The sequence below is a fragment of the Chroicocephalus ridibundus genome, chromosome 3, assembly GCF_963924245.1.
Source record: "Chroicocephalus ridibundus chromosome 3, bChrRid1.1, whole genome shotgun sequence".
In the NCBI taxonomy this organism is placed as follows: Eukaryota; Metazoa; Chordata; class Aves; order Charadriiformes; family Laridae; genus Chroicocephalus; species Chroicocephalus ridibundus.
This window is the reverse complement of record NC_086286.1, coordinates 35,131,259-35,158,955: the sequence shown is the minus strand read 5'-3', so window position 1 is coordinate 35,158,955 and position 27,697 is coordinate 35,131,259. Positions and strand designations below refer to the sequence as shown.

The window sequence follows — 27,697 nt, the reverse complement described above, 5'->3', positions numbered from 1 at the left end:
AGGTTAACAGTAGAGAAATGGTGTTAGCATGAGCTGAGGGGGGGTGGGGGACAGGGAATGAAAAGGGGCTGATGAAGAAGGGGTGGCTAGCAGGGAGTTGTCAGGCTTGTTATCCAGGCAGACCAGGTCAAGTAATGATTATTGGGCCAAAGAGTAGACAGGGTGCATGTGCCACGGGCATTACAGGCTGAGAGCGCTGAAGTTGTTCATCCTGGAGAAGAAGAGGCTCCAGGGAGACTTTATAGCCCCTTCCAGTATCTGAAGGGGACCTACAAGAAAGCTGTGGAGGGACTCTTTATTAGGGAATGTAGCAATAGGATGAGGGGCAATGGTTTTACACTAGAGCAGGGTAGGTTTAGGTTAGACATTAGGATGAAGTTCTTTACGATGAGGGTGGTGGGACACTAGAACAGGTTGCCCAGAGAGGTGATGGAGGCCCCATCCCTGGAGACATTCAAGGCCAGGCTGGATGAGGCTCTGAGCAACCTGATCTAGTTGAAGATGTCCCTGCTTACTGCAGGGGGTTTGGATTACATGACCTTTAAAGGCCCCTTCCAACCCAACACATTCTATGATTCTATGATTTGTGTGCTTGAGATTAAGGACTGCAATGCCTTGAAATCAGCTGGTTGAACCAGAGTTGCCTTCTTGTAGATATGCTAAAACTTTGACTCTTTCACTGTCAAGTCAGACTGAAAATGTATTACTGTTCAGGATTAATCTTATTTTTGGAGTGATCTCTTGTGTGCTTTTATTGCATTCTCTTACTTTCTCTTCTTCCCCCTCCCCTTTTGGTGGAAATCAGGTGACTTTTGAAAAGCTGAAAGTAAATCCTAGTAAATACTACAAGTACTTTCACAGATACTAGTTTGAACATTTAAATTGCTTTGACTGTCCTCTCTCTATGGATTTGCCAACTGTGAATATTCTAGCAAATTAGTTCACTGGTGAAATGCGTATAAATGGCTTGCTGTGAATTACCCAATTCTACTGAAGAGTGATATATGAGGAGCAAAGGCTTTTCAGCATATTGTTGGGAATAAATAAATAAAAGTAATAGCAGTTTCCTTCTGGAGAGTTTTAGTTAAAAAGTTCGGTATCGTCCATTATAGTTTTATATAGGACATGCAGCAAAAGCAACAGCATCTTGTATAACATTTGAACTACGTATGTTTTAATCATATTTTATGAATAGCCATACCCTCAATTAAAAAAAAAAAAAAAGGATGGGGGAGGTATCCTGAAGCGCTGACTGAGGTCATGAGAAGAAATGGAAAAGAAATTAGAGCAAAATTATATCTAGCCAAATCCTGAGGATATTGTCGTTTTGTAAGTAAGGGTTGGGATGGTTTTGATCTGAATCACTTTTAGTTACAGTTTGTCTGTTGCAAAAGCACAAGGCAGAGACAGAAGATGCTAATTTTTTTTGTTCTTTCTTCACAATGGAAGTTTTGCTACCATATGTTGAATTTCTGGATGAATTTGCAGAAAAGAGTGTCAGTGCCAGAAGTTCACACTGGATACGTGGGTTTCATCCAAGCTTTCTAGAAGAGCTCTTCCCATGCCATTCAATCCTCATCTGTGCAGTTTCTTGCTATTCCAGCCATGGCTGCATGCGCAAGCCTTGCCAGGGATTCTCCATTGTCAAATGCAGAAGCATCTGCTATTTCAGTGCTCCCAGATTAGTTATACCAGATAACAGTTTCATCTCTAACAAGTGGAAAGAGATGAAGATTATTTTGTTTTCCACTCTTTCTTGCTTATTCACTGGGGATTCCATGTTTTTGGTTGCTCAGGTCCCTCACCAGCTGCGTTTCTGCTGTATGCGATGCTCAGCATGCAGTGAGCAGTGTGACAGCCTCAGCATAATGCCGAGGCTTCAGAGAGACCGCAGTAGGTTCTCATTTGAGCTGAGAGAGTCCCGCTCTTTGAAACAATTTATCAATTCAAAACATGGAAAGGGTAAACCCGCTTTTCAAGTAGAAGCATTTAAAAGATGCCATGCTTAGTCTGTGTCTTCCTGGGAACAGTTAGCAAACCAGTGAAGAGTGTGAAGTGAAATTAGTAAATATTTCTCAAATACGTTTTTGCTATATCATAATTTCAGGTCAATTCTTAATGTTATTAGACATACTCCATTTAGTATCAGTTCAAAAGAGTAATTATTCTTTGCTGTTGAAGTGTTTCATAAGGGGAAAAATCTGTTTATCTCGTGTTATTGTACTTTGCAAAAGCTAGAAAAGTTATAAAATCTTGATAGACCTCAGGAAACTAATGTAGTTTTACAAACAGGGAGTTTTTTATATCGACATCATGTATATTGATAGGATTCTATAAACCTTCCTGATTACTTGTAAGGTAACTTTATGCCCATAATGGCTACTTCTTTGCCAAGATTTCACGCCATGCTAGGCTTTGAGATGGCAGTGTTAAATTTTTCCTATTTCGTTTAATGGGGAAAATGCCTCGCTTATGTCTTCTTTTTCTTTGTAAAAGCAGACTTTGAAACATTTGTGTCAACCCTGAGTTCACGTATCTTACTGCAGAAACAATGGTTAACGCCGTTTTCAAAGCTGATGGGGTGGGGGGAAAAAAAAAAAGCAGAGACACTAACAGCTTCAACAAACAAAATTCTTAATAGGCTAATGGCAGAGCAGGTAGATGAGTTGTTCCCTTCAGTCTGGAGGTCAGCACAACAGCAGCTAAACAGGATGTTGATTCAGATAGTCGTTATCACTTGGAGAGGGAGAAAAAAAAAAAAAAAAAGTGTTGCTGGTGTTGGGACACCAACTCGCTGCTCATCGTGTCTGAGCCCAAGTGACGAGTCGCTGAGCTTGATGCTGATTTCAGGCAGCTGTGTCAGTGCCGTACAAAGCAGTCTCCGGAGAAGAGCAGTTTATATTGTAACACCACACGGCTGCATGCGTCTTTGAGCAGCTTTTAGTGGAAGAAGGACCTGTTTGCATTCAGAAGGGGGAAGGAGGGAGGAATGGGGGAGTAACAGCAACATCCCGCAGTGACTGTGCGCGACATCCAGGCAGGAAGAATGACAGGAGGAGACAATTTTCAGCACTAAAGGCTAAGAAGAAAATGTTAATAAAAAGCTAAACATTCTCCGAGCTCCTATGGCAATTTTACACCCAGCTGCACTTGCAGCAGGGAAACTGCCATAAAAAGTAAATAATTCCCCTCCTTCCAACCCTTGGCAATCCAAACTTGTTCTAAGGAAGAATTTTTTGAGGGAATGAAGCTATTAAAGGCAGGAAGCCTAGCTAGGGTGTCAATCTCCATCCTGATTGCCAAGAAGGTCTGACGGGAACAGAGTCAGTAAGAAACCTTCCTTCTGAAGCCCCATGTGAATTCTGTGGCAACAGGAGATGCATTCATTGCACTAACCAGTTCTTGTCTGTTTTCAAATGAAAACTGTGTTTCAGACAAGAATGTGAAAATTGTTTTTGTGTCCAGACTGATCCTGGTAGGAAACACACCTGTCAGGTGTTTCTCTTAATTCTCTTCACTGTTTGTCTTGTGGATTCAACTCTTTTGTGCTTTTTCTTTTTTAGAAAGAAAAGTATTTCATCTTTTCTTCTCACGTCTTCAGTGCTTTTACTCTTTCTACCTCTAGTCAGATTTATTTACCACTTCTTTCAGTTCCTCATCACGTATTTCTTGCATTTATATGTCAGGCAGTTGATCAAGTCAGACTCCTGGATGGTTTCTGAGAGAAAGGGGAGGATCGGAGTTCTTCCGACGGCAGTAGTGTCCTTCTGGTTTGTCCTGCCCAGTTATCTCGGAGGTTGAACTTCTTACCATGTGGAAATCAGTGATGTCAGGTTACATCTGAAATAGGAGCTTATACACAAACTCAACAGTCCTAAAATGCTGTATTCGGAATATGCCCTTATTTAAGGGTCTCGGCAGGATGGCAGTGCTCTGGTCCTAGAGAGACCAATTTACTTCAGGAAGAATCTCTAATCAGCAGGTAAGGATGAGAGGAGCCTCTCTTGCTCCACATACATCTTTCTCCCCTGAAATTGCTTTTGCGTACGATGCAAAGCTAGAAATATCGTGTGTCTGTAAGAATGAAAACTTGCTTGAACATCGAGGTAAGGGAAAATAAGGAAAGGCGGTATGGAACAGCACCACCTGGTGACACCTTTCATAGTAACTGCTACTTAGTGGACTCCAGAACAACCCTGAGCTTTTCTGGTCTATTCCAAAATACCTCAGACCCATTAAATGGAGAGAGTGATTTCTGCCTGGTGTTACCAGGACATGGTAGCTTCCACTAGCAGCAACGCGAATTGCTCTTCTCTCTGCTCACTAGGGACAGTGGAGCATTGTGAAAATGTCAACCAAATGGTGGTTCCTGTGCAGAATTTCTCACAGCTTTCTTCTCTTACCTACCTCATCCTATTATCGTTATGGATAATGTCTGGTTTTCCAACTGATTTTTTTCTTACTATGCAGACACCTGGCCAGGTGCAGAATATTTAAGCTAGAGTGAAAATAAGAAGGTTGTGCTGCTTATTTATGCAGTGGGGTGTTAAGATGTTGATTTGATAGTTCCATTACTTTCTCATCGTCTATAATACACGTTATTATTGCAGCCTATAATTCAGATGCCCTGTCCCCTGTTGTTTGAAGTTGAACTTTTTTTAGCTGAGCTGTCGGCATGCTTATTTCCTAGTACACTTGACAGACTTCATAATCGTCATGTAGTGTTCAAAGATTTTTAGTCACTTATCAGCCTGCAAGAATTAACATGGCAGAGGCTCTTATGAGCAGGCTGTTGCAGTTTCTGGCATCTTCAGCAGTGATGCAGTGCAGACAAGAGTCGACGTTACCATTTCCAGAATTCAGAGACCTTTCTGTGCTCAGTTCATCTGCGAAAAAATCAGTCTCGGAGCTTTCTGTATGACATAAAGCAAAATCAGAAAGAGTTCAGCCTATATCTTAAATAAGTCAAATAAGTCCGTCCTATAAGCGGGTGCAGGTGGTTTGTTTTTTTTTTTATTCAGTTATCTGATTCTTTTTGAATAGCGGCAGCAAGAGGAAGAGGTGTGTGACTGAAACTCAAATGCACCAAAAGAGCTGCATGTTGTGAGCCCAGGACTGGAATACAACGCTGCTTCTGTTAATAAGTGATAGTCATTTGTAGAGTTTATTCAAGGAGCTGTATACAGTTTGCTTCCACTGCCTGCTTAAGCCAGACAAATTTCTCTTGACTGAGTGAAGTAACCAGAATATTTGCATTTGTGCCAATTAATGCAGGTTAATTAGGTATCAAGATTGTAAATTAATCTATAGAGAGCCTCAGTGATCTTTGCAAGAGACTTGCTCTTTTGCTGTTGTCACCAACTTCTACAGACTTGAGGTGGATTAGGGAGTGTTCTTGGGGCAGTCTCCTCTTTAGATCTTGACTAGGGCTTTGGAAAACTGGATGCATTCCCATCTGCTGAGAGTGTGTTCCAGACAGTTGTCAGAGCTACCGATTTTTTAGGACAAGACTTTGTGAATTCGGTAGTTGTCAGATGGTATCCGTGCAGAATTTGCACTGATGTTCAAAGCTTATGTGTATGTATTGCACTGTTAAGTCTGGGCGTCTCACATTAAAATGTGCCTTCCTAGCATGGAAAATGATATGACTGACGGTGTTGCAACACCAAGGCACCAGAGGCCTGCATCACAAGTGGGAACGGGCGGAGGATGTTGAACAAGTCACCTTGTACATGCTGCCTATTCATTTGTATAATATTTGCATAGCAGGATACTGATGCAGTTCAACAATACCAGCCTCTCTCTAGCTAGGCTTTTTTGAAATATAATATTAATAACAGATTCTCAATTCATATGTCAAGTAATGCGATTAAATATGGAGAGATTTCTGCTGTATCCAGAAGATGGAGATATCCACAAATCATTATCGTTACCGCTCAATACGTCGGTTACTTCCACTGACATACAGCCTTTGTGCTCTCAGTGTTCGTGTCTTATCCTGTAAGTTTCACATTAAGATGTCTTAGTTCTCAGTAAAGTCAAGAAAGGAATAATTCAAACTATAATTAGTTTCTGTGAATCAAAGGCTCATTTGTGTTTGGCAGTGATTTGCAGTGACCCTGTTCTTAATCTCTTATGCCATTATCAAAGCAGCACAGAGTTCTCAGTAACTTTGCTCCCGAAATACTGTGTACTCTCAGTATCAGGTATATCCATGGAACATGTTTAACCGCTTGCCCCAATAAGCTCTACTCAATTCATTATCTTTGCTATTATTCTAATTATTGGTATTTTTTTCTTCCTGCTCTTAATTCCCCCCCCCCTTTTTTTTTTTAACTGATTAAGGAGAATAGTTGGGTTTTTGTGTCTGTAGTATTCAGCTGTTCTGGTAGTAGAGAAAGAATACAGTACAACGAGAGAGAAGGATTTTCTTGATAATAGCCACTACAGATACTGCTTGTAGATTTCCAGACTGCAAGAGATCACCAGTTTCCCTGTGGCTTGTGCTGTCAGGAACTGTGTATTTATTTGCCCTGTGCAGTGCTTACTGCTGCGCGCTGATGTTCTTATGGTCCCTGACCATATTGGTTCTTAAGAATGCAATAACAAAGCACATTAAATGTTACCCTACCTATACAATGTACAGACAGCATCTGTCACAGTCCAAGGAGGTACACAGAGGAATTAGCCCATCTTGATCCATCCTTAGGTAGAAATTCCTCATCCTGTTCACTGAGTCTCAACCTGCTTTCCTTCCTTGTGGGCTTTTTTGGCATTCCCCATACTCAGTATTGCTTGGTAGATGGACTTTAAAATTCTTTTTCAAGACCTAGGCATTTCATAAATGAAAGAAAATAATTTGAGAGCCTTTGACGTTGTAAAGCAAGTGACAACTGCCAGCTTATTTGACTTTTCTCTCTTCCCTTTACACCCCAGATAAACTGACTCAGCCGTAGCACATGCACTGTCGGGTAAGCGTAGGACCAGGCTTCTTCCCAAGACCAGCTGCATCTGATGTCTTTGCTGCAGCCACTCAGATCCATGCCAATACCGCAGCCCAAAACTGGGACTTCTCTGCAGGGGAGGCCTGAGCACACTTGCTACAGCTCCCCTTTGCCATGGGGGCTACGTGGGGCTGAGTGTGCTCCAGCCCTGGCGCCAGAAGACAAGCCTGAGCTTGGTGCTGCCTGCATACAGCGTGGCTGACCCACAGGCAGAAATGTGGATGCCAAGGTTCGGGTCAGAGCACGCTACGCTCCTCTCTAGCGCAAATATAGAGGCTAGCAGAGCTTCCAGGAACTTCATTCTCTTGGCCCTTCGGTGAAACTTTCCATGGAAAAGCTGGTATATGTCGAGTATGGGAGTGATGGTCTGTTGTTGTTTGTTTTTCATGCCTGTTAGGGGTCAGGCAGGGGCCCAGGCAAAATGAGTTTTGTGTATTAGTTACGTGCAGGTTAGATTCCTCCTCCCACCATTGACAGCCAGCTGCGCTGGGTAGGAGCTGCCATCAGTTAATTATGTTGCTCATCATTATGGGGGGGGGGTGGGGAGGGGAGGGGTTTGTCCTTTTCTCTGCTTTTCCCTGTCTCTTAATGTCAGTGTCAACCTTGTCTCCTCTCTTCCCAGGTGTGCCAATGCTGTTTGTTATCCTCTGGGGAACTGTCAAGTACCTTTATGAAGATGAGGGGTTGGTTTAGTTCTGATTTTTCTAGCTATCTCATTTGTGCTGTCTGTGTGCACCGGCAGGTCACTGTTTGCTTTCTGTTCAATGCGGTTTGCTTTGGCAGTGTGCGGAAACCTCACGTAATTGCTTCTGTTTTGTCTGAAGGTCTTGCATAACATTTCAGAAAGGGGCACGTGTTTCTTTCTGATCAGAATTTTCTGCATGTCTGAATGAATCTATCCTTTTGCAGGTCAAGGAAAGGTATGTTTTGTTTTTCTGTAGCTAGAGTATCAACAGTAGAAGTCATCATACCCAACCAAGACCACTCCTGATACTGTGCCTTTGGCGGTAGCCTTTTGAGTTGTGCTTCAGAGGAAGGCAAGATCCTCCCACGGGATTCTGCCTGCGATTTGTAGCGGTTAGCTTATGCCTAGCAGCAGAGATGTGGTTGCCTGCTCTTGTTCAAGCTTCCATTGTTTAGATCTTCTTGTAATAAAGGCGCATTCTCTGTCTGCTTGCGTTAGTCTTGCTGAAGTGAAATATACCACATACAAAACTGCTGCAAAACACAAAATACTTTTTGTCTGCTTTTACCGTAGCTGTTCTGAAAAATTGCATATGCTTTTGTAGCTAATAGGGGGGTTTTTTAGAAACAAAAGGGAGGAAAGTGGCTTCCTCTTTGTGACGGTGACTGCCTGGAAATATTTGGGTAGCTTTCTTTGTGATGAAATAAATAACTTTATGCTATTTCCTTTTTATTGTAAATGTACCATTTATTGGGTCTTCCTCTTAATTTCCAAACAGCCCAGCCAGTGCTTTTGTAGAGGGTCCTTTTTTTTTTTCCTCACACCCCCCTCCGTGCCCCAGCCCCCCTGACACAATCCTTGCTGGAGAGATGCTGCAATATGAAAATCGAGTGTAGTCAGAGACACACCCAGGCATTTTTTTCTGGTATTCATGAGTACTAAGAACTGGCTTGCTTTTTTTTATTTTATTTTATTTTTTTTTTAAGTGTCTTCCATTGTTCTGAACCAGGTCAGTCAAAGCTACCTTTTCTGGCTTAAGCAATGTTAGGATTTTCTGACTCCTTTTCGAGGTTGACTTGATAAAATTCTGTAGGAAGATTGTGGCCGTACTGATGTATTGCGAGTTTTGTTGAATTTATCAGAATAGGTGTAGAGAACATGCGGCCACTGAACAGGCGTCATTCCATGGGCATATCTTCCCATTGATGTAGAAAATGTATTCAAAGTGCTCATGCTGAGCCTTCTACATTATGCGGTGCTCAGAGCTGATTTATGTTTTCTATTAAGGAAAACTGTCACTCACTGCCTTCAGCAGACCTTAAAAGGGGCAATTTTGCACCTTATTGAATTTTCTAAATCTTGTATAAATATTTGTAAAATACAGCAATAAATAACCACGTGCAGCAGCTTCTCTGAAAGGCAAGATTTCTGTGCCTTGGGCGGGCATTTGCTGGAGCAGGCAGGGATATCTTTCATGCTGTTTGCCATAGCGCTGTCACCATGGATGTGCAGCAGGCTATAAATTTCATTTGTGACTTAACTACTTCCCCGGCTACGAGGAATAACTGGAGGTAAATGTGCTCGTGGCTGGGAATCTGAGGCAGCCCTGTGAACACAGAGCTTTGAATGAAGGACCAAAGCCTGCAAGACTTACTCGCAGACTGCTGCCTCCTTTCCTTACATGTTCAAGTGTAAACTCCTTTAGAAAGCAATCGCTGTTTTAAAAAGTGAGCTATTGAAAAAGACTTTGTCTACATCACAAATACAATTAAAGGCAAGCTGTGCTGCTTAGTTATTAGACTGTGCCTAAAGAGCTGATGCTTATACATCTTTGTTTCTATCTACAATTAATTATGGGAACAAGGCAGCCAGCTTACAATCTTTTTTAAAAATGGAGCTGTTCAGCTGTACCTCTTCAAGGTAAAATTTCAGTGTTTTCATTTTTAGATTGGTAAGCAAAAGCAGAAATTTCCCAGTAGCATTTGTTTCACTGGACCAAGTCTCTATTCACAGCTCTGAGGATATGAGTTGCCGAGCATCTTCTGAGAGATGCTGCGCAAAGTGCTGGGATAGACCCCAAACACCATAGATGTTGGTGTATTTATCAGTGTGGCAATCCCAGAAAGGACCAATGGACAAGAAATCATACAGATCTATCAATTTTATTTTCTGGACACTTTAATAGCTGTGACACTTCAGTTGGGCTGTAATGGCAGTTTTATTGCACATATTTGTATAAATTTAAAAGTAGCTAAAACTGCTCAGTGCCACAGGAAGCAAATTAATACACACAGAGATGTAGCAGAGTTAATATAAAGAATCATTTCTCAGCCTCTGTCATTATCAGGAACTTCTAAAAATTGCCTCTGCTTCCACTGCAGCTAGTCAGAAAATTAGAACTCCACTTCCAGGCATGCCTATTATCCCACCAGTCTTGAGAGGTTCAAATAAAATTATTTTTAAAGGCTCCCAGTCATGCGTACCAATTAAGTTCTTCTGTTACTCAGATTCCAGCTCAGGTCCGCTGACTGCACACAATCTGTACACCTTGTTTCTCCAGTATCTAAGATGCAATTGAATTGTAGGTTGTGGAGCTGCTGGTTGCAATAATATGCTTGTTATATGCATTAAACTGAAATTGAAAGGAAAAATAAAATCCTGAGCCCTTCAAGGGAATATGAAATTACCTGCAAGGGCATATGGAATTGCCACAGCTAAGCTGCTTCACGTTACTCTCCAGTATGTGAGCGCCTCTGGATGTGCAGTTGGGGCATGGATCCCTACCGCTTGCTCCATGGTTTGCTCGTATCTCTCGAGCTGACTGTCCCATTACAAGGTTGGGAGCGGTTTACTCTCCACCAACATCACCCAAGCTGAAGTTTCACAGTCCGGTTAAGAAACCTTAAGGAAAACTGAGCACATATATGTTTTGGCAGGTGAGATTTGGAGAGAAAGGGAAACTTGTTTTGTGAAGGAACCTATGTTTTCTGTAGTGCGCCCTCATAGTTTGTTTCACAGGCTGCGTAGCTCAGAAACCTGCTGGCTTTCCTGCTGACTGTTGCTTTTGAGTAATGCTGAGCAATATGGCAGGAGGCTAACAAAGTTATTTCATAGAAATATTAAGAATGCTATCACTGCAGCAACAAGTGAAGTGGCATGTGACCGCTGCCCCAACACTTGGGCCATTGTACACACACACGTGTATCCTACAGTCGGGGTGGCTGGCTGAGGCCAGGGTGGGACCCAAAAGAACTAGAGGTACAAACCCCACAGTGTAAAGTTCACTTTGAACCAGTGATCCCAAACTGTAGCTTTCAGGCATCACTTCTCTTGTGATTGTTCTCCAATATTGCTCAAGGACATAGGAATTTAAAAAGCTAAAGTGAGACTTACGGGGACAATGATGTACTATATTGCCTGCAGCATGTTATTTAGTTGGCAGAGGGCTCAGCTGGCCAACAAAAGTTGGGAACTATTGCTCCTGTTTGATTTTTACTTGTTTATAACTTAAAACTCCCTTTGGGCCTGAAACCTGTCCATATACACTGAAGGAACTGGAATTTGCTGCCTTAGTTGCTTTCTCCTGGTTGAAATTAGTAGGTCCATTTTGAAAATAAGAACAAATAAAATAGATGACTGATCTAAATATTGATACGAGAAAAGTAAGTAATGGGATAAGGAACTAACAAACAGTTAAATAGTAAGATGACCTGGCATTGGAGAGTGAAGAGTAATAAAAAATAATGCAGAGAGAGGAGGATAGGAACCACACAGGAAAGGTCTGACTCAGCTTCCCCCCTTCTCCTTTCAGCCGCATGACAAATTTGACCTTGGTTTTAGTGGACTAAATCTTCACAATTAACTGATGATAATTCATAGCAAATTGTGGAGGAGAGCTAGCCATTAGTGGGCAAGAAGGGCAGCCGAGTAGTATCCAGTTGGATTATGATAGCTGCAATAGTACAAAGCGTTCAGTGTTTCTAAGAAGCAAATGCATTTGTTTCCATGTCAGCATGATGTGCTTTCCTGGTATCTAGTCCTCAATATTGTTTTCCATCTGCACTGCTCTGACAGAACGAAAAGCGGGAGATTTTAGTAATGTACTGAAACTTTTTCTTCTTGTCTCCCTCTTTTTGCCGTCTGCCTAGTTGCTGGACCAGAAACTATAACATGAATTACTGGCTGATCATCAGACTGCCCATTCTCATCGCCATTGGGGTAAGTATGGGGCGCGTGCAGCAAGCTGGCAGATTGCCATGGGAACAGGACACCACGGTCCAGTACAGAGAGCAGATGTGCACATGGCTGTTGTGTATGTCCAAAGGCTAATAACCTTTGAGGGTATTGACATTTTCACTCAGAAACGTGATTTTTATGAAACCAAATTGGTTTCTGTCACTGGAATTCCCGACTGGCGTTTTGTGTGTTTAATTTGGCCACATGCTGCTGCAGTGGTAGTACATGATAACAACACAGCGTGCCGCAGCAATCCAGTTAACTCCCCAGTGCGGGGAAGGCTGTGACAAGGTAGTACAGGGAGGCAGAAGATAATATTGCAGGTACTGGGCTACTGAAGAGCAGCAAATTGTGTGGTATTGTGGAGAAATTCCATGTTCTGCAGCCACAATACGGTGGCAGTCTTAGACCTCCAGAGAAGGCAAGTGGGACAGCCCGCGCCTTTACTGTGTCTCACGCCCCAGAGGTGTAGGTAAGCTCCCCTACTTTGTTTAGTGAACTGCCTGCACTTTCAAAGGTGACTTGTGCATTCCCAGAGGATGTATTTAGAGCACAATTCCGTATTAAGGAGTTGAATTCCGTGGCAAGCTCTGCAGCTGCAGAGCAGCAGGATGCACAGGGACCTACGTGTGCATACACGAACCAGCTTTTTTGAACACTTATGCATGTGTATTTCTTTATGATGACATAAATCCATCTTTCATTTTTCCAGGTAAATTTCCTGATCTTTATCAGAGTTATATGCATCATCATCTCCAAACTACAGGCTAATTTGATGTGCAAAACTGACATAAAATGCAGGTATGTCATTTAGTGGTCCGACACTTTCTGTGCCTCTCAAAATGTAAGTAGACAAGGATGTACATGAAAAGGAGTGGATTGGCAAAGGCAATTAAAGATCACAGGCCTTGAGTAATGCACAGGTGTGGTGTCACACATTGCTATGACTGCTTGGACAATCAGTCCCCAGAGAGGCTTTCTGGTGAAGCCAGGGTAGGTGTTATACCTGCATTATAGATAAACAAAAGGTTTGATCTCTGAATTCATCTCTTCACAGTCTTCCATAATACTGGATGAATGTTAATTAAGCAGGTAATTTTTAAACACTTGTAGCATATGCAGGTACTTCACATAATTTGAAAAAATCATGTGAGTGATAGAAATAAAAGCTTTAATTTCAATGAAGATCAAGATGGAGATCATTTTGAGTATTGCTCCTTGTTCTTCTTCCCAGTTGTTACTAGGACAAACTTTCAATCTCGAATGCATATGATGTTTCAAGAGAGATTCAGATCTATCACAGAAGTGTTCTTTTTTTTTTTTTTTTTTTTTTTTCAGGCTTCATCCTGTCTTTGTGTGTATTATTCCTGTTATTTAATCACCTTGCTAAGATTCATGGTCACATCTTTCATTTCTTCATCTTGGAGAATATGTCTGTACCACAGACTGAAAAATAATGTAGAAATAACAAGTTAGCAATAGGGTAAATTAAACAGTGGGGAGCCTCCGTGCTGTGGTAGCCAGACTGCTACTGATGGTTGACTTAGCTAGTTTGAAGTTGAGTACTTCACTGCTGCAGGATGGGCACTGACTGAGTAGAAAGCAACTTTACAGAAGACCCAGAGATGCTGCAGGACAACAGGTTGAACATGACTCAGCAGTGTGCCCTTGTGACAGCATACTGGGCTGCACTAGCAAGAGCATAGCCAGAAGGTCAAGGAAAGTGACTGATCCCCTCCATTCAGCGCCTTTGACACTGCTTCTGGTGTCCAGGTTGAGGCTCCCCAGTACAAGAAAGACATCGTGTCCTGCCCCTCCAACCCCATGGGACTTGCATCAGTGTTGCACCAAGCTAGTTCAGGGGCTGGACCAGGTGACATAGAAGGAGGTGTTGAAAACTGGGTTTATTCAGTCTGGAGAACAGAAGACTAAGCAAGGAGTTAATTGCAGTCTTCAGTTACCTAATGGTGGTTATACAGAAGATGGATCTGGAGTCTTTTCAGAGATGCACAATGAAGGGACAAGGGGCAGAGGTCATAAGTTGTAGCAAGAGAAATTCCAATTGCGTGTCAGAGGTGGAAAAAAAATAAAATCACAGTGAGAGTGGTCTGACGCTGGAAGAGAGGCCCAGAGGGCTGTGGAGGACCTTGGAGATATTCAGAACTTGGCTGGACACAGCCCTGAGTAACCTGCTGTGAACTGGAGTTGGACCAGAGACTTCCAGAGGTCCCTTCCAACCTGAATGGTTACATGATTCAGAATAGCAGCCAGCAGCCCTAGAGCGCGCAAGATCTACTAAGTACTGGCAGCCCTGCTGATTGAGTGATTTTTGTATCTACTGAATTGTCTCAAGACAGGTTGTTGTGAGATGTTTGATAGGTTCTGTGGCCTACGATAGCCCTATAAACTCCCACGTGAGACTCAGGCATCTTTCATTATCCTGTTGGGTGGCTGGCGTGTATGTCTATCAAAAGAGAGTTAAGGACCATTCTTGTGAATGTTTTCCTGTGGTTGCATCCCTCAGCATTGCTCTCTCACTGGTGAAAAATGTTTTATTTCAGGTTGGTTTGTCTTTTTTCCTTTGCTAGCTGTGTCTTTGAACTTGCTGTTTAAATCATCCAGTCATCGCTCACTTTAAGACAGTTTAACTGCTTTTACAAAGTGTTCTGCAGTTACGGTTAGTTATAACGTTTTGAAGGTTTAACACACCACAGAGGTGGGAAGGAATAGCAAGTACTCCTCCCTTTGCCAAGGTATTTTTGAAAGACTCCAGTCATTGATAGATTATTTTTTTTCAGGCCATCAACAAGGTAGGTTTTGGTCATCTTTCCCACTTACAGGTGGGGAAGAGGATAAACAAGAAGACCTCTCAGGTTCAAGAAAGCACATGACCTGCTCCTGAGTTTGGAAGAAGATTTTCCAGGCGAAATGCAGCCAGCAGCTGAATGCAGAGCTTTGCTCCCAGCAGGAAGTGGTCTGCAGTGGATTGGCAGGGGCAGTTAAAACATATTGAAACCTACTAATGTTATTTTGAGGATTTGTTTTTTTTCTTTTTTGTACCGCCTCTGCAGGAGAACCTGCGACATAAACTGGTGGAGTGGCATACTAAAGTTGACAGTGCGTCAGAAGCAGAATGCAGAAGTGACCGTTGGGATCAACAATGATCTACTCAGTGGCATTGTTGTTTTTTTTTTTTCTTTCTTTGTGATCTTAGGCTGGCCAAGTCTACGTTGACTCTGATCCCGCTGCTGGGGACCCATGAGGTCATCTTTGCCTTTATTACTGATGAGCATGCCAGAGGGATGCTGCGCTTTGTGAAGCTTTTTACTGAACTCTCCTTTGCTTCTTTCCAGGTAGCGCTCACACTGTGCCCATGTGGATAAGATATTTTTTTAACTGCTGTTTGGGGACCTGCTTTCTCTCTCTTTCATTGCATGTTCCCTGTTCTTTATATGTCTTAATTTAGCACTGGATATTACAGGATTATGGCAGTGGAAGGGAAAGTATGAGGACTAATTTTTAATAGCCAACTTAGATGTTAGTGTCACATACTCTTATTTTCAATGTCTTAAATTTACGGTAATAAACTGGTATTCCTATCCATGTATTAATAGCTACTTCCTATGGGACACCTCAAGCCAATAATGAAATTGCCTGTGATTTCCTGTAATTGTATAACGGCATCGCTGAAAGCAAATTTTGTGCTTTCTCTAGTGTTTTTAATACTCCTTGGAAAAATCTGTGCTGTGAGAGGTAGCTCTACGGCTGTAACCGCATGTGAGGAAGGATTAAGTTTACTGTGATTTTTATTTAGCTGTTGCCTTAGGTAAGGCCATTTCAAAAGAGTCCCCTTGTGTAAGGGAATCATTATTCCAGTTTCTCTGCTCACCCACTCATTCCCTATTTATCAAGAACAGAGCTCTGTTTAAGATCACTGTGAATTGTTCACTTATGAAGTGTTCGTAACTAGAAACCAGGTAAGGGGAAAGGAATCCTTAGAAAAAATAACAGGTTGAAAAAACCAATAATTTCTTTTCCCTAAGATTGTGTGCTTTGAGACATAGTTTGGTCAAACCTCTCCTCTGCCCTCAGAGCTGTTGGGGACCACAGATTGCCTCCATTTGTCTCCATCTTGGTTTTTCTCTCACCATGGGACCACGCCAGTGTGGAGCTGCTAGCCCTTTGCACGTTTGTTTGGCAAAGCAGGGGAATTGCTCTGCTCTGCTCACTGCTCTTCTGGTTTTTGTTGATTTCAGGGGCTGATGGTTGCAATTCTCTACTGTTTCATCAATAATGAGGTAAGAAAGACACTAGCATTCCAATTTGCCTTATCAACATCCACTATAGGAAAAGGAAATTGAAAATGGTCTTGAACCACTAAATTGTCCTTGTTCAGGACTTCTCTTTTTTACAGACCCTCCTCTGTACAGCTGCACAGGATAACTCCTCAGACAAATGTTGTTGGAGGAAATTCAGGCAGTATAATTTAGAGCCACTATTTGTGGATGTGAAATCATGCAAGTTGTCTTGCTCTCAGTTGTATAGTTTGCACTGCTGGAGCTTTTCTTTTATTAAGAATTATAGCTGCTGTTCTTAATTTATCTCACAGTGCTTCTTATTTGCTTGTTTGGGTGAATGTGGGAGCAGAGCCCATTTTATTCTGAGAACTCAGCTCAGCTGGCTGGTGAGGTTGGAGAGTCCTCTTGGCTAATGCCTGTATAGTTTGGATTCGTTTGGTTTTCCTGTGGCCCAGCTATTTGAAGACTTCGTCGCGTTCTCATTCAAACTGAACTTCATGGAGTGGTGAGGTGTCTCCCACAGGCCCAGAAGAAATGTAGCCAGGGCTTTGAGTTAACTGACTGCAAGTAGCACCTTCTATGGCTTCTGCTGAATCTCAGCCCTGTTGGGGGAAAGAGTATTGTTCTGTTTCTGTATTGCAGGAATCTCTCATATTACCTTCTAAGTGATTGTTATTGTTCATTCATTCAGCAACCAGGTTTGCAAGGGAAGCAAACTAATTTGGCATCACATTATTAAGCTTAGTGCACAACAATGTGTTTTACAATCGTGCTAAATCTACTTTTAAATATGACATAGTAATTCAAGATCACCTATGGAGAGATAGGCCTCATCAAGCAATTGGAATCAATGGAAAAATGTTCTACTTGTGTTATTATGGCCAGGCTGGAGTCAACAGAAAAGCAGCAGGCATCCTGAATTAAGCCCTGCAGGAGACTGTTCACTTTTGTAGCTTGTGGGTAAGATTTTGTTTAAGCAAACGTGTTAATTGTACTGCTTACGAAAGTCAGAGGTGGGTAGCAGCAGGCTTCGCTCAGGCATGAATTAGAGAATTTTAAATCCCTTGTACAAGTTTTAAATCCCTTGTACAGTTTTACAGGTCTGAAATATGTTCATATTTCAGTTATATTTCACCTGAAGGATTCTGAATTTTCTCTGATGTTGCTCGGATGCAAATGGCAGGGTCTTATCAGATTGTCTGTTATCACCAATGTTCTCTGAAAAATAAGCTGGGCTTGATATGATCAGTCTTTCTGTTAGTGTTGCTTTCTATAAGAAATATTCCACCAGAATAGTTTCCATTATTTCCACCAGAATTAGTTTAAGGTGATTCAGGTTTCATTCTTTGTAGCCTTGCTTCTCCTTGTTGCCTCCTTCCTTGAAAAAAGGAAGACTGGGCAGTAATTAAAAAAATTCAGGAGTCCGGCAGTCAGGAGAGAGTCTTTTAAAGCAGAAGTCATCCCTTCCCTCCAGTGTGTTGACCGCGCCACACAGGTTGGTGTCGTCAGCAAACTTGCTGAGGGTGCACTCAATCCTGCTGTCCACGTCGCCAACAAAGATGTTAAACAGCGCCAGTCCCAGTACTGACCCCTGAGGAATGCCACTTGTCACTGGGCATCTAGGCAAAAACTCAGTTCAATGCAGACAGCAGAGCTGTTCTTTACCCTTTTCCTAACCTCTGGAGAGAAAAATAATATTCTGTCATTCAGATCCATTCCTAAGACATCATCTCTGATAGTCTTTTGTTCAGGTCTTCCCATTCGCTTCATCTCAATCTTGCAGGCTATTTGTATCATAGCTCTAGGATACAACCTGTCATGTCCAGCCGGATTGAAGACTCATTTCCTCCCTTTGACTGGTTTTAAGATACCCATTTCTGTTGCTCATTGACTTATTCTGTCATTAAATATGTTCATGCTTTCTTTCAGGATCTGCCTGTTAATGTCTAAAACTGCTTTTTCCCAGTGCTGCCTATTAAACTAGCTGTTTTCCATGCCCACAAAAAGTACCAAGTGCTGGGGTGGTAATACGGTCAATTCTTCTCCTGCAGACAGTATGGTCCCTGTATTTCAGTTTCCTTTTCTGTCTTTATCGGGCTGTTCTCACTCATTCTATGCCAAGCCATTCAAGTCACACTGTCTTTTTCTGGTGTCTTTGTGCAGCTTTTGGCACAATGACCCACGGTTATCACTGTAAAATACAAGCTTCTATCTTAGCATCTTTTCTTTATGTCCCATTTGGTAGTGACACCAGAGGGACAGATTCCGTTGTCAGAAATGCAGAGATGCAGCTGGTTCCCACCAGGACAGTATTCAGTGTGATGGCTGTTGCCCAGAGCTGACAAGCACTGCTAGATGTAACCACCAAGGGAAGACAAATGGTTCTGTAAGGCTTTGCTCCTTTTTTAAGGCTGCCTCCCAGATTCACTATTTCACAATGAACAAGCAGACAAGACAGACATACAGCAGCTGGTTCCTTAGGAAGTCTCTCTGAGTATGAAGGTTTCAGCAGCGTGGGTATGATGACAGACCTGCACTGGAACTGCCATCAACCTATTTCGTCTCTTGATGGTCAGTACCAGACCCTGAAGGGAAACAAAAAGAGCCTCCAGAGAAGGCTCACTTGAGTGACCCACCTATAGTGAATTTACTTCCAGGCTGAAGTACACAGCATAATGACCGTGATTGATTACTATAGTTGCACTCATACCTTTTTCTAAATAGAGTAAAAAAGGTTCAATTTTGTCCTCTGCCTCATGTGTTAAAAGCTAATGGAGGTTCTTACTTTGGTCAAGTGGTAAGAACTCTGCCTGTGGAACAGGAAGATCTAAATTCTGTTCTTGATTGTGCAGCAATTACAAGACCCTGGATAAACTTCCGAACTTAAAAAAAGCTAATATCTGGAACAAGATATTGCAATCGTTATTTAAAAAGAGGGGGGAAAGTACAGTCTTTAACATGCTTAATTGCTGGTTTTTCAATTCTGAACAAATCTTAATTTTTATATGGAATTAAAAAAAAAAAGTAAATATTCAAAGAACAAAACTAATCCAAGACATAATGCTGTTTAAATCAAACCAGAAGTTAAAATTGGAACTCTTAGGAATACCTGTGGGGTCCGTACTGAGCAGGAAGCCAGTCTTTTTAGTCATTTCATGGCTGATAAGCAAAATCAGCTTAACTGTTAGTACTGGTAGGGCATACAGTACATTCAGTATTGCAGCTGAGTACAATTTAGAATAAAATAATGAAGATAAGATTTCCTGGTGCATAGAAGGGTTTTATTTCTACAAGTAAAAGTGAATGCTGTCATTATTTTCAATATAGAATACCCTACAATGGACTAAGGAGATAACTGGACGATTTTAAGCAATATTATTGCAGGTTTAGAGCGTTGCCAGCTTTTCTCAGTAGTTTGGTATCTTTATTTTTCCTTGCTCTTTTCTAGTGGAGTCATTTAAAGATCTGATTAGTTCTACGTTCATTCCTTTTGTTTCCTTCTTTGCTTCTCTTAGGTTCAGATGGAGTTTCGGAAAAGCTGGGAGCGCTGGAGATTGGAACATTTGTATGTCCAGAGAGACAGTAGTATGAAACCTCTAAAGTGTCCAGCCAATAGCATCAGTAGTGGAGGCACGGTAGGCAGTAGTGTCTATGCTGCCACTTGTCAGGCCACGTTCAGCTAAGATTTCTGCAGGTGAATCAGACTGAGAACAATGGACTGTATAATATACCTGAAAACCCTTAAATACCCAAGCAAGTGGCTTAAGTATGCCATCTCCAGCAAGAAACTTAAGCATATGCTGCTCATTGCCTGCAGGCTGTTGGACAAAGGTTTCTAGGGAAAGCAATCTGCTAATGTAATCAACACATCAGAGGAAAAATTTATCACATCTAAAGTAAGTTAAGAATTTCTTCCTGTTTGCACACAAGGCCTCCAGGTGTCCAAAACTTAGGCATAGCATTGATCCAGTCTGAAACCACAGGGTCAATGGCTTATTACTGTTGAGTGGGCGAGCTGAGTGATCAACTGATTAAATTACAAGGATACAGAATATGATTATTGCCAAAAAATACATCTAGACTTTTATGGGGATAAGGCAAGGTGCTATCACTAGTTTTAGAAACAGAGAACTTAGTGGGACACAACTTGTGTTTTAGGAAAAAATCAGTTTTGTGGTAAGAGCTTCCTAAAGCTAAAGTTGAAAATGTGCTTACCTGTTTTCTGGGTAGGTGAAGAACAGCATCCTGAAGGTCTATCAATACAGCAGGGAGCGTGGCACACAATTCTGTATGCTCTTTTTAAGCTTCACTTGAAAAAAAAAATAAACCAAAACCAGTATCTGGTAGGGGCCTCTTCTGTTATTAATAGGTGTGCATTATCTCTTTTGGTATGGATGGAAATATCCCCTGAATGCACAGCCCTCCTGTTGTTATGTGGTACTCTGCCTCTGGCACACGGGTGTTAACAGGGACAGGGTAATGACACGCGCCTCAAGAGGACACTTTCTTTCTAAGCTGTGCTCTGCTTCTTGTGGGGGGTAAACGCACAGAAGTCAGCTTGCGGCCACAGCTGGCCTTTACCAGCCTCCACCTCTTTGGAGAAGATGCGGTGGTTCGCGGTGTGGGCTCGCTTTTGGTTTCTCTTTCTGCAGACGAGGGGTGCCTGCGGACGCAGCTGCGCTCAGGGTGGCGGGAAGGCGCCTTTCCGGCAGGATGCGGGTTCAGCACGGCGGACAGCTCCCGGCCCCCGCCCTGCCTGAGCCGGGCTGCCCTCCTCCTCCTCCTCCTCCTCCTCCTCCTCCTCCTCCTCCACAGCCCGTCCGCCCTCAGTGGGATTCAAAAAATCCACCCCCAGAAAAACAACCAAATAAAAAAAAACCCCACGCTATCCTAAACTCAACGGCCTTTTTCTCTGTTTAAAACTGCCAGGGCTCTTGCAGTGCGCGCGTCTACACTGCTGATTATCTGTTACCCTCCCTGATGTTTACAAGAGTTGCTGGGGAAGGAAAAAAGAGAGGTACCTTTACAAGCAGGGCGTGATCCATTGCATCACTTAATAACAAGCTTTACATAGCTTTACTTGGCTGTTATTTGGCCTCCCTTGACAAGAAAGAGACAAGGTGCTAAAGACTAGCTCTGAGAATATCCCTGTCCATAGCCGCCTTGTAATAAGTAACTTCCATGGCGTAGCAGTTAGACTACTCAGCAGAGAGAAAAAAAGAAGAAAAAAAAAATCCAAACTATTTCCAAGTCTCTCTTTGCACTTGCATTCACATCCCCCATTGCTAAGAAAGTGGACTGGATATTCTGGGATGTAATTCAGGATCTTTCCTGCCTGAAGCTAGATTGCTTTGCATGGCGTTATTTAATCATTGTATTAGAATCCAAATTGCCAACAGGGTGGATTAGTTTTACAGTCATCAGGTAAAAATTGAATTACAGAGGATGGGTTACCTTCTTCTGACATAATGCTTGTAATTGAGCTCCAGGGGGAAAGTCTGACATGTTTGTAGAAATCCACCACAGTTCTCAGGCTGGCTTACGTATGTTTAGCGTGCTGGCTTCTACGCAGGCCAACACTGATTGCAGAGTTGACCTTGCAATGAAGCACCTCAGGTTCTTCTGTAAATTTAATAACTAGCTTCTGTGTTGCGTGACCACCAATACAATACCTGACTACTACGTGCGTATGTTAACTCCTGTCCTGCAATTCAGTTCACTAGCTTCCTGTATGTAGAGAGTACGCTTGATGCTTCTACTTAACATCTACCCTTAAGTGTTTTGAATAGGAAAAAAAATGATAAAGTTAGTCGCTGGTAGGTGAACAGGCAGCATGATGACAGATGAAATTTACAGCTCTACGATAATGCACGCTGGAGGGAATAATTTTGCTCGTGAGCATTCAAGAGTGGGTGCTAGCTAGTTTTTCAGGGCCCTGCTTAGTTGTGTGCAAACCTGTGGGGGGAAAAAAAAAGTTTCTGCTACTTGTGCAGGTGTTAGCAAGGTGATAGTTTTGCTATGACAATAGGAAGTTACAGAGGTGCTTTAACTCACTATTATGCTGAAGAAAGTATACCTAACAAGTGAAAGAGGACAGACATAGGAACAAAGGGTATTTACGTGTGTAGTAATAAACCCATACTTAGTTGCTGTCACAAGAGTCATGCAACAGTTTGATAAGCTTTTTTTTGCCCCTCCTAGTCGCTTAAGAACTGAGGGCTTTGGGCCCATGAGAATAGCTGCAGCAGCAGATGTCAAACTCACCTTTGTAACTTCTGCCTTGTTAGAATCCAAGAGAAAAATAAGATGACAAAGTGAGATCTTAGCGAAGCAGAGGGGTGTGGTGGAATTTTTTTTTCCCTCACTGATTAAGCTCTCACTCCTTCAAACCTTTGTAAATCCCCACTAAGTGCTGAGGGAACAACTCAGTGAAAGTAATTGCCTCCAAAGCAGAATTACAGTAATTGTGTATTTTGAGAAATACTTTCAGCAAGGCCTAAACACCAATTTCTCCATCATACTTTTTCTAGTTCAGTAAAACCTTTTACAAGTCTTTGTTGAATTTATAGTGTGCATTTATTTGAGTAGCATGAAACAAGGAAAGCAACACAAAGCACTGGAACAGATGAACTGTGTGATTTTTTTTATTTTTTTTTTATGTCTTGTGCCTTTCAACGTCATGCTTACTCATTGTGGTAAATTGTTTCATGAAGCATTAACTAGAAGAGTCTATAAATTCACACGGACATAATGTAACAACTGAAAACTTCATTTCCAGCATTGCTGCTATAAAGTTTTGTAATTTCATGGATGTTCCCTTATATTTAATATTTATTTGCATGTATTTCCTTGTTTTAAAGAACACCCAAAGAATCTAACTGTACAAGATGTCAGATTGTCAACTCCCCATAAACGTTACAGTTATGTTTATTTTTATCCTTGTGAATAAAGTTTCACTCACAAAGTTCTGCCACTTACTGGTCTATTTACTTTAAGTATGACCTGACTACTTCTTATTCTGTAATTAGAAGAAAACTTTCTAAGAATGGAAAGACTTGCAGTTCATAGTTCTCCCAAGAAACAAAGCTTTATATTTGCAACTCTATGCCTACTACAAAAAGGCCTTTGAACCTGCAGAGGCTATGTTAAGCAAAACCAATGCAGCGTTTGTGTGAGTGAGTCAGAAGAAATCAGTAAGAATAGTGAGAACTCTGACAGGTTTTTACCAGAGGACGGTGGAATATGTGCAAATCCAAAAACTCTTTAAATAGCATTTGGAGTTTACACAAGAGACCAATAATAGAAGCTAAAAAAGCACTGTGGAGAGCTACTGGGAGATGCTTAGCAGTATTAAACATATTATTTGTGCTTTAATCTACTATTCTCTTTCTAGTCCAAAGGACACTTTTTGTTTCCCCAACCAACGATGGAACATGTGGTTAAGTCAAGTCTGAACAGCGTGGAACTTAAATTAGAAAAGGCATAATGAAACAGGATTTGAAAGATCAATGTGTGACTTTTCGTCTCAGCTCAGTCTTCATAGGCATAAGCTCTGCCAGCTGTTCTTCACTATGACTTAATAATTTGTTTTAATGCAATGATATATATATTAAAAATACCAGTGGATCACACAAGAAGTACACCTGACAGTCTGTGGGATGATGGCGAGTAGCGTCATCAGCTGTGCTGTGCTAAAAGGACTGAATCCAATGACAGGGCAAATCCCCTTCTGCCTGAAGGCCTCTTGTATTTCCACGTCTGCTGCACACTCACCCTAATTTTTTTCAAAATTATGATTAAAGAAAACCATCTATTACCTGCCAGGAATAATAATAAATATCTTCTGCTCGCACTGCAAACTATAAAAGATGGAATAAGAAGTGAACGGGGAACTTCCACCGAAATCAGAGGTCTGTGTTAGATGAAACACACAAGTGCAAACAGCAGCAGCAGCCTCTTTCGAGACCAGGCTGGATGGGGCTTTGAGCAACCTGATCTAGTGGGAGGTGTCCCTGCCCATGGCAGGGGGTTGGAACTAGGTGATCTTTAAGGTCCCTTCCAACCTGAACCATGCTATGATTCTATTTCAGGAATGCAGATAGCTCTTTATGTCTTTTCTTCAGAAAAAGGATGCTAGCCAGTGATGAGAGGAAAAGCAGCTGGCTATTCTACTAAAGGTGTTGTCAAACACCGGCCTTCCTCTTACCAGTGACAAAGGCCAGCAGGGGCTGAAATTCAACAGCTGACAAGTCGACAGCTACATCTGTGGAAAGGCTGTGTGCCTTTCGGTGCTGCTGCAAGAGCAGTGAAAACAGCTGCCCGTGGGTTTATTGCCCAGCTGCCGTGGCTTTGCTGCCCGGCCCCCCAGGAAAGGATACCACAGCACTCGCTTTGCTACAGCTTTATTCGGGACTGGACCGTGCCCGGGGAAACCGGGCCAGGAGTAAGGCGCAAGTGGCGTTTTGCATAGAAATAACCCCCTTCTCTTCCTCCTCCTCCCTCAGTCCCTCCTCGGGTCCGTGGGGCGGAGGAGCGGAGGAGGTGGCGGGGGCCGCCCCCGCCGGGCCGGTCGCTACCTCCCCGCGGCGGGCCGGTAATACAGCTCCCGCTCCAGCTGCTCGGCCGTCAGCGTCCCGGCGATGGCGGCGCAGCCGGGGTTGAAGACAGAGTAGGCGCTCAGCTCGCCCCGCCGCCGCTCGGCGGGGCCGCGGGTGCCGGCGTACATCCAGTACAGCAGGGAGAGGACGAAGTAGGGCAGCCCCAGCTCCAGCTCCGCGAACAGGGCCAGCAGCACGGCCCACAACAGCACCTTCAGCAGCAGCGGGCGCGCCCACACCGGAGCCGCCGCCGCCCCGCCGGGACGGGCCTGTGGAAGCAGCAGCGAGACGTGGCGTTCAGGCACCGACCGGCCGCCACACACCCCCCGACCCGCCTCCCCCACCTCGGCGCTCACCTCGGCGCTGCCGGAGGCCGGGCCCGCTGCCGGGCCCGCGGCCCGCTCTCCCTCGGCGGTCTCCGGAGCCGCGGCCTTTCCTGGAGACTCGGCGGGGCGCGGCGAGACGGCGGGGATGCGGCGGGCGGCGCGGAAGAGTGCCAGCCGCCGCTCTACGGCGGCCGACATTTCCGCGCCTGCGCAAGGGCGGCGGGGCGGGGGCCGCGCCGCGCCGCGCCTCTGAGGGCAGGGCCGGGGCAGCCGTTGCCGGGCGGCGCGCGCGCCGCCCTGCGGGCCGGACGCGGGGTGGGGGCGCGGCGGGGCTGAGGTGGCAACCGGAGCGGCGCGGGTGGCGAGCCGCCTCTGCCCCAACCGAGGGGGGCTCCCAGGGGCTTGGGTCCCCCCGCAGGGAGCCACAGGCAACCTGCTGGCCCTGCCTTTTCTCCTCTGAACTGGTAGCTGTGCCTGCTGTTTAGCTGTGGAGAAAAGCTCTAAATCACCAGAGGCCTCTCTCTTTTGTTTTCTTTTGTTGTTTTGTTGTTTTTTTTCCCTATTTAAACCTTAATGACTAATGTCGACACCAAAAAGAAAAGTAGAGGGAGAGAATAAAGCATGGGGTGACCAAAACCTGGAGAAGGTGAATGAGACGTTAGCAGCTGGGGTGACTAGCACAATTTCCGGGTGTTGGGTTGGAAGGGACCTTTAAAGGTCATGTAGTCCAACCCCCCCACAGTAAGCAGGGACATCTTCAACTAGATCAGGTTGCTCAGAGCCTCATCCAGCCTGGCCTTGAATGTCTCCAGGGATGGGGCCTCCACCACCTCTCTGGGCAACCTGTTCCAGTGTCTCACCACCCTCATTGTAAAGAACTTCTTCCTAATATCTCACCTAAATCTACCCTCTTTCAGTTTAAAACCATTGCCCCTCATCCTGTTGCTACATTCCCTAAGAAAGAGTCCCTCCCCATCTTCCCCGTAGGCACTGGAAGGCTGCTTTTAGGTCTTTCCAGAGTCTTCTCCAGGTTGAACAACCCCAACTCTCGCACCCTGTCTTCATAGCGTAGGTGCTCCAGCCCTCTGATCCTCATGGCCCTCCTCTGAACCCGCTCCAACAGGTCCATGTCATTCTTATGTTGGGGGCCACAGAGCTGGATGCAGTATTTCAGGTGGGGTCTCACCACAGTGGAGTAGAGGGTGAGAATCACCTCCCTCAACCTGCTGGCCACACTTCTTTTGATGCGGCTCAGGACGCAGTTGGCTTTCTGGGCTGCAAGCACAAGTTGCCGGCTCATGTTGAGCTTCTCATTCGCCAAGACCCCCAAGTTCTTCTCCTCAGAGCTGCTCTCTCTTGCAGCTTGCACTTGGCCTTGTTGAATTTCATGAGGTTTGCAAGGGTCCACCTCTTAACCCTGTCCAGGTCCCTCTGGATGACATCCCTTCCCTCCAGTGTGTTGACTGCGCCACACAGCTTGGTGTCATCGGCAAACTCGGTGAGGGTGCACTCAATGCCACTGTCCATATTGCCAACAAGGATGTCAAACAGCACTGTTCCAAGTACTGACCCCTGAGGAACGCCACTCATCACTGGTCGCCGCTTGGACATCAAGCTGTTGACTGCCATTCTTTGAGTGCGGCCATGCAGCCAATTCCTTATCAGCTGAGTGGTCCATCCATCAAATCCACGTCTCTCCAATTTAGAGACCAGGATGCTGTGTGAGACAGTGTCAAACACTTTACACAAATCCATGTGGATGACATCCATTGCTCTTCCCTTATCCACCAACGCTGTAATGCTTTAGAGAAGCACTGAGCAACCTGGTCAGGGTGGCATGGAGGAGAAGGGCACCCATGCTGGGCATGGCCAACAGCCCCACTCTCAATGGGGTGAGAGGAGCTGGGGCTCTCCCTGCACCACCTGCTCCTGGCTGTGGAGAAGCATGCGGTGGGCTCCCTCCAATGCAGGCCTGCTGGCCTCCCTTGGCACAGATGCCTGCTAAAACCGGGTCAGGCCAACCCACCCTCTCTTTAAACAAAAAATTAAAATTGGGAAAACCAGCTCTGTCACATCATGTTTCAGCAATCAGCACAGCCGAGAAATAGAAATTTATTTACAGGAGCCGGCTCTTAGCCTCAGGAGTGAAATATTTATCACTCTCCAGCAGTAATAGTTAGCAATGAGACATCATTTCATCCTGCAGTGCTGTTTCCAGTTACTTATAGCTTTCTCAGAAGTGACCTTTAGGGCTGAATATCTCATGCATGTGTCAGCTCAGAAGTGAATATGAGAATTCTAATAAAAATCTATTTGGGTGTTCTTAAGTTATCTTAATGTGGAAAAAATTGTGTTTTTTCCAGCTAAATCATTTTTCAAATGCCTATTTTATGCTCAGTTACAAAATAACTTTCTTTTAACCTTCCAACTTTGCAAAAAGTGCCACAGTGAATGACATTTTTCTCTTTATTTGTGGAAATTTGATTTTGAAATAACAGTCCAAAATGGTTTAAGATAGCTTGCACAGGACATTATATTATTTGGATATTTT

At 43.7% G+C, this 27,697-nt stretch overlaps 2 protein-coding genes across 3 annotated transcripts in view; one reads left to right on the top strand and one right to left on the bottom strand.

The window, feature by feature from the left end:
• The window catches only part of GLP1R (glucagon like peptide 1 receptor), an 87,849-nt gene extending 65,153 nt beyond the window's left edge, over window positions 1–22,696 (top strand). For both annotated transcript variants that reach the window (XM_063328689.1, XM_063328690.1), the window contains exons 8-13: window positions 7,627–7,687; window positions 11,838–11,907; window positions 12,638–12,726; window positions 15,140–15,278; window positions 16,182–16,223; window positions 19,739–22,696. In XM_063328689.1, coding sequence (XP_063184759.1) covers window positions 7,627–7,687; window positions 11,838–11,907; window positions 12,638–12,726; window positions 15,140–15,278; window positions 16,182–16,223; window positions 19,739–19,906 — 569 coding nt within the window. In that variant the 3' untranslated portion in view covers window positions 19,907–22,696. The remainder of the gene's footprint in view (window positions 1–7,626; window positions 7,688–11,837; window positions 11,908–12,637; window positions 12,727–15,139; window positions 15,279–16,181; window positions 16,224–19,738) is intronic.
• Window positions 22,697–22,875: 179 nt separating this feature from the next.
• SAYSD1 (SAYSVFN motif domain containing 1) lies at window positions 22,876–25,354 on the bottom strand. The gene is made up of 2 exons (XM_063328691.1): window positions 25,177–25,354; window positions 22,876–25,089 (listed from the first exon to the last, which is right to left on the bottom strand). The coding sequence occupies exons 1-2, from the start codon at window positions 25,342–25,344 to the stop codon at window positions 24,796–24,798; spliced, it is 462 nt and encodes a 153-aa protein (XP_063184761.1). The 5' UTR covers window positions 25,345–25,354; the 3' UTR covers window positions 22,876–24,795.
• Window positions 25,355–27,697: the final 2,343 nt, after the last annotated feature.